The sequence below is a fragment of the Phyllobates terribilis genome, unplaced genomic scaffold (genome assembly GCF_046119375.1).
Source record: "Phyllobates terribilis strain yellow unplaced genomic scaffold, ASM4611937v1 Scaffold_1__5_contigs__length_1240528914, whole genome shotgun sequence".
In the NCBI taxonomy this organism is placed as follows: domain Eukaryota; kingdom Metazoa; phylum Chordata; class Amphibia; order Anura; family Dendrobatidae; genus Phyllobates; species Phyllobates terribilis.
The window spans coordinates 997,532,126-997,544,702 of NW_027362761.1; the positions used below are offsets into that span (position 1 = coordinate 997,532,126).

Below are 12,577 nucleotides of genomic sequence, written 5' to 3' on the forward strand. Positions count from 1 at the left end.
CGGTTTGCTTTTAGTTGGACCATCATTTATTTTTCAACAGGACAAGGACCCCAAACACACCTCCAGGCTGTGTAAGGGCTATTTGACCAAGAAGGAGAGTGATGGGGTGCTATGCCAGATGACCTGGCCTCCTCAATGACCAGACCTGAACCCAATCGAGATGGTTTGGGGTGAGCTGGACCGCAGAGTGAAGGCAAAAGGGCCAACAAGTGCTAAGCCTCTCTGGGAATTCCTTCAAGATTGTTGGAAGACCATTTCCGGTGACTACCTCTTGAAGCTCATCAAGAGAATGCCAAGAGTGTGCAAAGAAGTCATCAAAGCAAAAGGTGGCTACTTTGAAGAACCTAGAATATAAGACATATTTTCAGTTGTTTTACACTTTTTTGTTAAGTATATAATTCCACATGTGTTAATTCATAGTTCTGATGCCTTCAGTGTGAATGTACAATTTTTAAAGTCATGAAAATACAGAAAAATCTTTAAATGAGAAGGTGTGTCCAAACTTTTGGTCTGTACTCTATCTATATACAGTTGAAAGCAGAAGTTTACATACACTATATAAAAAGACACATATGCATGTTTTTCTCAATATCTGACATGAAATCAGAATAAATCTTTCCCGTTTTAGGTCAGTTAGGATTATTTTAATATTTGCCAAATGCCTGAATAATGAGAGAGACAGAACGTTTCAAGGCATTTTTATTACTTACTGCAATGTCAAAAGTTTACATGTGTTTGGAAGCTTCTTAGAAACATGTATTTTAATGCACACCTGAAACACACAGCTTCTTTGTGTAGCATCATGGGAAAGTCTAAAGAAATCAGCCAAGATATCAGGAAGAGAATTGTGGATGTGAACAAGTCTGGCTCATCCTTGGGTACAATTTCAAGTTACCTGAAGGTGCCTCGTTCATATGTACAAACAATTATACGGAAGTACAAACAAGATGGGAATGTCCAGCCATCATACCGCTCAGGAAGGAGACGGTTTCTGTGTCCCAGAGAATAAAGTTTTTTCATCCGACATGCATATCAACCCAAGGACAAAAGCAAAAGACCTTGTGAAGCTGGTAAGATTGTGTCAATATCCACAGTTAAACAAGTACTGTATCAACATGGGCTGAAAGGCCACTCTGCCAGGAAGAAGCCATTACTCCAAAAAAACATAAAAAGCCAGATTAATGTTTGAAAATGCACACAGGAACAAAGACCTTAATTTTTGGAGACATGTCCTGTGGTATGATGAAACTAAAATTGAACTTTTTGGCATAATGACCATCGTTACGTTTGGAGGAAAAAGGGAGAAGCTTGGAAGCCTACGAACACAATCCCAACTGTGAAACACGGGGGTGGCAGCATCATGTTGTGGGGTTGTTTTGCTGGAGGAGGAACTGGTGCACTTCACAAAATAGATGGCATCATGTGAAAAGAAGATTATGTGGCAATACTTAAGCAAAATCTCAAGACATCAGCACGGAAGTTAAAGCTTGGGCGGAAATGGGTCTTTCAAATGGACAATGACCAGAAGCATACTGCCACAAAGGTAGCAAAGTGGCTTAAGGATAACAAAGTCAATGTTTTGGAGTGGCCATCATAAAGCCCTGATCTCAATCCTATTGAAAATGTATGGGCAAAGCTGAAAAGACAGGTGCAAGCAAGGCGACCTACAAACCTGATCAGTTACATGAGTTTTGTCAGGAGGAGTGGGCCCAAATTCCTACCAACTATTGTGAGAAGTTTATGGAAGGATATCCAAAAAGTTTGACCCAAGTCAATTAGTTTAAGGGCAATGGTACCAAATACTAATGAAATGTATGTAAACTTTTGAATTTGCAGTAAGTAATAAAAATGCCTTAAAACATTCTCTCTCTCTCTCTCATTATTCTGGCATTTGGCAAATATTAAAAATTATGGTAATCCTAATTGACCTAAAACGGGAAAGGTTTATTCTGATTTCATGTTAGATATTGAGAAAAACATGCATATGTGTCTTTTTATATAGTGTATGTAAACTTCTGGTTTCAACTGTATGCTATACACCTGTGTGTGTGTACAAGAGATTTCACTTTTGTTTTCTGCTCGCACTTATTGATTTTTTAATACATATTTGCAATTGATTCACTTACAGAGAAGCATATATTTTTTCACTGCAGGTTTCCTATGTTAAAGCTATTGACATATGGATGGCCGTCTGTCTGCTATTTGTATTTTCCGCCTTACTGGAGTATGCAGCCGTCAATTTTGTGTCCAGACAACACAAAGAACTTTTAAGATTTCGACGCAAGAGAAAGAAGGATAAGGTATTTTTCATCATTTTTTTACTAGTGTTTACATTTGTTTAAATATGGGAGATTTAAAATTAAAACAAACACGTAGGGATAGGAGACAGGGAATAACTTGATGATCGCTGGGGTCTGACTACTGGGAATACCAGTGATCTTGAGATCAGGGCTCTGAAATCCCATTTTATATGTAGCAGAGTGTCATGCTTGGCCTGCGCTCCATTCATTGGCAATAGCACTGCTGGAGAAAGTTAACTAAAGCACTTAGAATTCTTCCGCAGGACCACAGACAGTGAATAGAGTGAATGAAGTGATAGTCATTCATGTGCACTTTTGCTCCATTCAAGATTGAACTGCAGAGTTCTAATCTCAGGATCTCTGGGGGTCCCAGCAGTCAGACCTCCTGCAATTAGTAAATTATCCCCTACCTACTATATATAGGGAATAACTTGTATTTTTTTAGGAATAACCTTTAATAAAAACTCAAAATTGAAGAGAAAATCATTTTTGAACTTTAGGAAAACCCAATGATTATCATGCTGGATACACAGCTCACTAAAATATATCTAAAGGAATTGTATCCTTTTATATTATTGCATTATAGTTGAATGTTATACTGATTATTTAACATATTTTAGAATAATATACAAAGATTGTGATTACTCACCTAATTCACTGTCACTAGAAAATAACTCCTATCTTAAACAGATATATTATCTCCAATTTTAAGGTAAGACTTTTAATTTATTACCATGGATATTTATTACCATGGATATTTACTGTGGTAGGAAACTGAGGTACCAGGAGATAACTATATAAAATGAATATACATACAAATATACATAAAAATATACATGCAAGGCAAGGGCTGGATTTGCCACATGTCAATTCTGGCAAATGCCAGATGGGCCATTTTGGCCATGGGCCGCATCAACTGCGAGTCTATTAATGATATCAGATAAGAATACTTTTGTCCTGCGGCCTGCTGGTTTCCGGCGCCATGCAGGTGACATCGCTTGCGTGGTGATGTAACTTCATAGCACCGCTGGCATCCACTGCAAGACATGATAGAACAAGAAGCTGCAGCTGTGATGAATGCAGAGCCTGGATTAGGTGAGTATAAAGTTTTGGCTATTTGTGAGCTGTGGTGCCCATAATACTGTGGGGGCAATCATACAGTATTAGGGCTATAAAATGGTTCTGCATACTATATGAGGTCTGTAGGGGACCATCATACTTTTTTGGGGCTGAGAGGGGAACCATCATACTATAATGGGGCTGTCAGGGGGACCCTCATACTGTATGGAGGATGTGGAGGACCATCATATTGTATTGGAGTTGTGATGGTGACCATCATGCTATATGGGGCTGTGGGGGAGCATCATAATGTATTGGGGCTTTGAGGAGGACCATTATAATATTTTGGGATTATGGGGTACCATCATACTATATGGAAGGCTGTGGGAGAACAATCATAGTGCATTGGGGTTGTGGTGGACCATGATCTCATATGTGGGACTGTGGGTGGACCATCACATTGTATGTGAGCTGTGGGGGGACCATCATACTATGTTTGTGGACCATCATACTGTGTGTGGAAATGTGGGGGAACTATAATACTGTGTGGGGGGCTGTGGAGACCATTATATTGTTTGGGGGATTGTGGGTAGACTATTCAACTGTGTGGGGGCAGTAGTGACTATCAATATGTAGTGGGACCATCATAATTTATTGGTGCTGTGGGGACCACCATACTATGTGGAAGGCTGTGTGGGAGACCATCATACTTTATGGGGGGCTCCATCAAACTGTACTGTGGCTTTGGGGGGACTATCATACTGTGGGAGGGCTGTTGGGTAGCTGTTATACTGTGTGGGGAATGTGTGAGAACCATCATACTGTGTGGAAGGCTATGGATAAAATCATGCTTTGGACAGACCATGATACTGTGTGGGGAGCTATGGTAAACATTATACTATGTGTGGGTCAGTGGTGGCAATCATAATGTGTGGGAGCTGGAGTGACCATCTTATTGTGTGAGGTCATCATGCTGTGTAGGTGGAAAAATGATGGAACATCATTCAGTATGGGGGAATTTTTGGAGAATCATGCTTTATGGGATACCATGGCAGGGGTATCATAGTGGGCGAGAACACTAAGAGGCTTCAGTTGGGGCAAAATAACTATGTTAATCCGGTAACACATATCCCTCTACATTTCTTAAAAGTTATGAACTGCGGTGACCGCTAGCACCGTGAGAAATCTCTCACAGTACTAGCAGTAATCTCATTGAGGTCACCGCAGTTCATTGGGCCGCTCATACTGAACTGCCCTTGGGAACCGCAGCTTCAGTGATCTGCGGTAACCTCAATGACATCACCACAGGTCACTGAAGCTGCGTCCCAAGTGCAGCTCAGTGTCTCCTGGATTCATGACTGGACTTGATGTCAGCGGCCATACAACAGCTGATATCAACCTCAACCCTTTTACCCCACTTGCCATTGCACCAGGGCAAGTGGGAAGAACAAGGCTAAGTGCTGGATTAGGCGCATCTTATTGATGTGTCATTTCTGGGGCAGCTGAGGGCTGATGTTATTAGCCTTGGAGGGGTACCCAGATCCATGACCTCTTCCCTGGTTATTAATATCAGCCCACAACTGTCTATTTAGCCTTTTCTGGTTAGAATTTATAGGGGGACCCCAAGTCATTTTTTTCTAGGTTTCCCCTGTAAAATAACCAGTAAAGGCTAGCCAAACAGCTGTGAGCTGTTATTAATAGACTGGGAACATTTAGGGGCTAATGACCCCTTTCCCTGGCTATCAATATCAGCCCCCAGTGGGCGGCTTTACCTCTGCTGGTTATGAAAAATATGGGGTAATCCACAAAGGTTTTTTTATTTAAAGAGGTTTTCCCACGAATGAAAGTTCATTTTAATCAACAGATCTTGGAATAATAATAAGTTCCACAATTAGATGTGTTTAAATAAAATGTTCCTGTGCTGAGATAATCTTAGAAATGTTCCCTGTGTAATGGCTGTGTCTTACTGTGTACAGAACATGGTCTGATCATACCACAGCTCCTAGGCAGGGGAGGAAGCAAAAGAGAGTATACAGATATTACAGCACAGGATCACAGTTGATTCTGTTTGTGAGGTAAAACATGTCACTGCCTGTTTATAAACAATGTTTTACTTCAAAGAAAGAATCAGCGCTGCAATCACCTGCTGAAATGTCTGTATACTCTTTTGCTTCCACCCCTGACCAGGAGATATGGTATGATCAGACCGTGTTCCGTACATGGTCAGACACAGCATGGGCACAATTATAAGATTATGTCAGCACAGGGACATTTTATTTAAATACATTCAATTGTGGAACTTTTTAATATTGCAAGATCTTTTGATTAAAATGTACTTTTGTTCATGGGAGAACCCCTTTAATTCTTTATTTTACACACAATGTACACAGTGGGTGCTGAATACAACTCCCATCATTGTCGCCTGGTCACGCTGATCTCAGGTAGACTAGGTGACAATGATGTGAGTGCCTTCAGCACCAGGCGCTTAGGAACAGTGCGAACTGTCCACTTTTTCCCAGGTGCCGGTGCGTGTTATATTGATGCGGCACACGGAGGCCCCACGTATGGCACACATATGTAACAATGTTTTTTCCAGTACCGGAAATGTCAGGATGTGTGAAGGGAGCCTTACACTGTAAAAGCCACTTCTGGGTCACGCACAAAGTGAGCCGGCTAGTCAGAATTGTGGTAATGTCACTGAGAAGTGGAGCAGAATGATACTGGATCCCAGAGAAAGCGGTGGTTGGTGACTCCAGGAAAATGGGCGCCGGAGGCGGCGCCTGCACAGATTGAAATATCAGGAGATGAGATCTCAGTGCCGAGATCTCAATCTGAGCAGGCACCGCCCCCAGCGGCCATTTTCCCAGAGTCCACCGCATAGAGAACATGGAGGAGCGGGGGCTCTGGACTTTCACAAAATGCCGGCGGAGCCTCCGCACAGCCGAGGACTGTCAGACACCCCCTCCTACCACCCTGGGACATGCAGCGTTGCACCTCCAGACATCCCCTCCTCCAAGCGCAGGACCCGCAGCATCGCCCACAATATCACCCGACTCCTGCCGCCGAGCATCGCTGAGCAGCCCCTTCTTCCAGCCTGGGATGGGACTCCCAGCATCACCCCGCAGCGCTGCACCTCCAAACACCTACTGTGTCCCCACTCCATCACCGCCCCTCACCGGTAAGCTGAATTCTGACTGTACGACAGACCCCCATTTGGCGCCTTCAATTTTTTTCCCTATTTTCCTCCTGAAAATTTGGGGTGCGTCTTATGGTCCAGTGCATCTCATAGACTGAAAAATACGGTAATATTGTTACTGTATGTATTTGAACGGCTGGAGGATTTCTCCAACACAGAGTAACCTTGCATCCATATAAAATATATCACTCTTTTTCAAATATGCCTTCTTTGTGCATAATCAATCTTTATTCCTCCACATGAAAAAAAGATTCTGTACTTAGAAGAGTATTGGAAAGCAATGCTGCATTCTTCTTTCTGTACAAACTGTCAAGGAATTGATTTGTATTTAATAGACTGACACTCTGTCCTTGAAAATAATCACTGAAGAAATCTTTATAGTGGCTGTCTTTATAGAAAGACCCAGCAATATGTTATCAAGTGTTTAGTTAAAGGTTTATGATACAATACACAAGAAATGAAAATAGCTTTCTCTAGATTGCTTTTTATCAAAATTCCACAGCTGAATAAAATATTGATTTGTTTAAAACAGCGCACCAGGTAGCGAAGTGTGTGCATACAAGGCATTGTACAAAGCTTATCATATTATCATAGGAATGTGTAATAGCATGCATTGCAAGTTAAGTCATTTCCAAGAATGAAAAAAGCATAAAACAGCACTATATGTCTATAGCCATTTTAAATCTGCACAGTACATTGTAAATATTCATCTTAGTTGAATATTGTAGATCATTAACCTGGAGGAAGGGCCACTTATGTTCCCTCCAAATTTTACATGTTTCACCCAATTTCTATTTCTATGCCAAGGTCAATATCAGTGATGGGCCTCCCAGAAGTCTTATAAGAAAATTCTTTTTCTGCTAAAGTGGCCAAACAGATTAGATATTTAATGGCCAAAATGAGCCTTCCTTGACACATACTTGCTTGGCTCAAGACAGGATTCGGACATATGCTTCGACGGGACTGTAGAATATAATGGTGCTGATAAAGAGAACGTCTGCTCTGTCATGCATCATTTTCGGGCGTGTATGCCTGCTGGAGACGGAAATCCAGATGCAGCCTACTAAGTCTGAGTCTGCGCCTCCAGTAGGCGTACACTCCTAAAAATGATGCACGGCTGAGCACACGTTCACTCTGTCGGCACCATTATAGTCTATGGTCCTATAGAGCATACGCTCGAATCCAGTTTTGCGGGGGGTTCGGATGTAAGCCTCAACTGGACCAACGAACGAGTGCCAAAACGCAGTATGAAATTATCCTTATGAATAGGGAGAGGAAAGTATGCAACTACAAGTTACTTCTGGTGGCAGCTTATCTCCCTTGATAACAAAAAGACCAAGTTGAAATTTAAAAAAGGTTCCATATATATTACATGATCTGTTGCACTAAATGACTGCCAAGAAGATACTTTTTTGCTGATTGACGGTCATTTAATAGCCTGCTTACACAGGGAGACCAGTGATCAGTAGTGGTCACGTCTTGCTGCACAAGCTATCATTGTTCTCGGCAGCACAGGTTCTGTTTATACAGGACAATGTGCTTCTAAGAACGGTGATCTTTTGAGTCAGCCAAATGATCATTTCATCCAGCGTGTCTTGCACATTTGTTAGGTGATCAGCAACCTGTTTACACTGCATAATTACCACTGCCAATAATTGTACAGTTTAAATGTACTTTAACTCTGGCTAGACTAACATTCATTTAAAATAGTTGAATCATCTTCTCACACTGGTAAAATTCTAAAAAAAAGGCAAACTTGCAAATTATCTTTAATTAAAAATGTGCTGTTTTCTACAGAGCTTACAAGAACTGCTCTGGAGTTAGCCAGATCACTGGCCAACATCAATGTCCCTCTCCTCCTCCAATGTTGAAAAGGCAATTCAGCATAGGAGAGCTTACAATTTGGATCAGCAACTTATTTGTACTGCTTCCCTGAACTGTCAGTCATCATTGGCACACCGCTCCCCAGCAAGCAGAACAAAGATGAGAACAACCCTTTAACGTGTATGGCCACCTTTAGCGTATAGATTTATTTAACCTACAGAAACCACCTGCCTCTTGAGATGGATAAATAAGATAGAATGATAATAGCCATAGACTATTTAGAGCATGTTTGGATCCACCCTGGAATTGGTGGCAATCTAGTGAATCTTGGACGAAAACTTAAAAAATAACCATTGTTTTATTTTTTTTCCTTCATAAATCAATGTGAAAATAAGAAACTTTATAATATATCTGATCAGTAAAATCTGCTTCTCTTCCCACTATTTCCTATTGACCAGGTCCTTTCTCTATATAAGATCCTAAATCCCAGTGGCTGCAGGACATTTATTGTATATAGATATATATGAATCCTGTAATGTTATGTTTCACAGTAATATTGAGCCGCGGACTAGATATGAAATCTGATTACAGATATTCATTAACAGGCGACATTTATTCACAGGAATTTTCCCCCTGATTCCCGTCTGTACAGTATCCTGCACCGATCACATACGTGTCCCATTTCATTTACTGGTAATCATTTTTGTGGATCAAACGACCACAGATTTTTTACATGCAGGTCCGTAGGAGTGTTTTAAGCCTCAGGCATTTATTCGTCCTTCCATGTTTGTGCTTTCTGACAAGTGTGAACAGACCTATATTATCTAGCAAAATTTTTAGCATGGTATTTATTCATTGCTCCTGTGTTTTTTCTTTTCCCTTTTTTTCTGTTTTAAAGTGTTCAAAGCTATCTCCTCACTGTTTTATAGCCACTCTGTTCTACATTGGTTTGTTTATCCTGCATAGTAATGCCTGCTCTGGCATTGTGCTAATTGGATAATTACTAGTGTTGAGCGAGCACTAAAATGCTCGGGTGCTCGAAGCTCAGGCCGAACTCACCGTGATACTCGGGTGCTCGACCCGAGCAACGAGCCCAATGTTAGTCTATGGTATACCCGAGCATTTTTGCGGCGGCACCCCCGTCAGTCTGTAGAAAGCCTAAAAAGTTCCCAAAACGATAGTGACAGTGCTCAAATGACATGGGGACAGCATGGGGATCGCCCCAGGAAGCATTTCTGACTCCCAGGTCACGGCTGTCAACAAAGTGGTCAGAGGTATTAAGCCACTTTAACGGGCTCACAATAAAACATTCAAAAACGAAACTGAAACGGTTTTCCTGTGAAATATGTTAAGGAACATCCTTTCCAGGGTAAAGACTTGTGTATAAGGTAAAATAAATAACCAAAAACAAAAATTCTCCTCCACACCTTGGGCTATGTTCACAAGTAGCATTTTTTATGCGTTTTTGCACTTTTGTATTGCTTTCAACCGTGACAAATGCATTCACAGGGAAATGTCATTTTAACATTTTACAACCTTATCTGGCCATGTGCTGTGTGACACATGCATACAGTGCTGAAAAGACATGGGAACAGCATGGGGAAGACCCCTGGAAGCATCTCTGACACCCAGGTCACTGCCTAAAAGTGTGCCCATCAGAAGTGATCCTTGCCGCATCAGAAGATGCAGACTTGCAACTATCCCCGTTCAAGTCCTTGTCCCAGGGCAGTGTTCAGTTGTACCTCCCCCATTCCTTGCAATGCAAGCGCAAGTATGCAGCATGCCACCCACCCACCCCGAGGCTGCAATACCATACTGCTTGCTTGCACTTGAAATTGGGCCTTTTAGGCATGTGGAGGTGGAATCTGGCCACCACGTCATGGCTGTGTCGGTGGCCTGGTATCCATACTCAGTCCTTAGCCGCCCGGGGGCGGCCAGGTGTCCATAAATGGTCCCCACCCGCCCCTATTTGTCCAGGTGCGCCTTATACACAAGCGCGCATACCAAAACATTACCTGTGCCCTCCCCAGTGCATTTAGTGGGAAGGACAGCCTAACCACAAGCACATGGACAAGTGAATGTGGCCAGGGATGGTCCATCTCACTGACGCCTTCACACTGGGTTAATATTGTGGAAGCCGGGACACAGTTGGACACTGGGATGCAACACATCCTCCAGACATAGAGGATTGCGGGTTCTTGGGTCAATCAGGCTTCAACACAAAGTTCAGAAGGTAGACAGCAGCAGTGGTCGGCCTCATACACAACGAATAAATTATTCATGATCATGAGGCCATCCATCTCCTTAGCTTCCAGTTCCTTGGAATACAAGCGCATGTATGTAGTAGCGGCTAGGCCTGAGGTGGTCAGACGTGGAGTTCAGAGTGGTTTAACAAGATGGTTTTAATGCCCCTTGGAAGAGACGTGGAGGTCCCAGTGGAATAAAAAGACAATATCAATGACCCTTGGAAGAGTAGTGGAAAAAGACAATATCAATGACCCTTGGAAGAGTGGTGAAGGTCGCAGTGGAATAAAAGGACAATATCAATGACCCTTGGAAGAGCCGTGGAGGTCACAGTAGCTTAACAAGATGATTTTAATACCCCTTACAAGAGCCATGCAGTACAGCATATTAAAAACATTATTCCCATTATTGGGGAGTGGGTCTCCCATAGTCTTTGCCTATGCCTTCCAAGCACAAGCTGCTAAAAATTCTGTGTTCATTAAATGATCAATATTTCAGCATTGATGCCAATTTATTTTCTTAACCTAAACCAAATTTGGGAGGGTATCAGCTTTCAAAAGAATAATTTATAAAACCAATGGATGAAGTTAACATCAGGTTATAAGCTTTTATTTACATGACATGGATAAGCAACATAACTTCTGTCAGGGAGTCTATACCCATGTGTGGGTGTGAAGCGGTGCATGGGAATACACCTCCCGAAATAACACAGTGGCTTTGACTTTATTTTACTCTGCTGTCATTTGGAGGTGATGAGAAGTCTGGCCCAATCCAGCCCTTGTTCATTTTGATAAGAGTCAGCTTGTCAGCATTGTCAGTTGACAGGCGAGTCCGCTTATCAGTTATAATTCCCCCAGCGGCACTAAAATCACACTCCGATAAAACGCTAGCGGCAGGGCAGGCCAGTAACTCCAAGGCATACAGAGCGAGTTCATTCCAAGTGTCCAAGCTTGGATACCCAATAATTAAAAGGCACAAAGGAATCACGGAGGACGCTGCTATGGTCGGCAAGGTACTCCCTCACCATCTTTTGAAACTTTCCACTCCTTGTGAGAGTACCCCGCGCCTTAGGACCTGTAAGCTGGGCGGGTCTCAGAAAACGGTCCCAGAATGTTGACAGTGCTCCCCTGCCTCTGCTGGATTGGAGTTGCGTCTCTCTCGCCTGTACGCCTTGGTTGGGCAACAAACTGTGACCTCTGCCGCTTTTTTTAACAGTTCTGTAGCAAGGGCCTTCTGGTACTGCCCCATTTTTGTAGACCTCTCCACCTCAGGAATAAGAGAGTGAAAGTTCTCCTTGTAGTGGGGGTCTAAAAGTGTCACCAACCAGTAATGACTGCCACCCAACATTTTGACAACGCGAGAGGCACGGTTAAGGCAGCGTAACATAAAGTCAGCCATGCGTGAGAGACTAGTAACAGGCAAGACTTCCGTGTCCTCACCAAGATGACGACTGACCATGCTCTCCTCCTCCTCCTCCTCCCCCCTATCCTCAGGCCACCCATGCAGAACCGCTGGTATGACAGTTGTACAGGTACTACCGTCTACAGTGCATTATACCAGCTCCTGTTCTTCCTCCTCCTCGCCCTCATTGTCCCCCAATGCACATTGGGATGAGATGAGGCTGGGCTGTGTGTAATCGCCCACTATGGCTTCTTGATCCATCTCACCATACTCTGGCTGCAATGCCTCCTCTTTAATTCTCTGCAGAGAGCGTTGCAAAAGACAGACAAGTGGGATGCTGACGCTAATGATGGCATCTTCGCCACTCACCATCTTGGTCGACTCCTCAAAGTTTGTCAGGATGGTACATATGTCAGACATCCAGGTCCACTCCTGAGGTCTTATGTGTGGAGTCTGACCTGAATATCGACGGCCTTGTTGCAGCTGGTACTCCACAACTGCTCTCTTCTGCTCACAAATCCTTTGCAACATGTGGAGGGTAGAGTTCCAACAT

At 42.8% G+C, this 12,577-nt stretch overlaps 1 protein-coding gene across 1 annotated transcript in view; it reads left to right on the top strand.

Annotated features, from left to right (window-relative positions):
* The window catches only part of GLRA3 (glycine receptor alpha 3), a 562,486-nt gene that overhangs the window by 499,485 nt on the left and 50,424 nt on the right, over window positions 1-12,577 (top strand). The window contains exon 8 of the mRNA XM_073656226.1: window positions 2,154-2,300. Within this exon, the coding sequence (XP_073512327.1) occupies window positions 2,154-2,300 (147 nt within the window). The remainder of the gene's footprint in view (window positions 1-2,153; window positions 2,301-12,577) is intronic.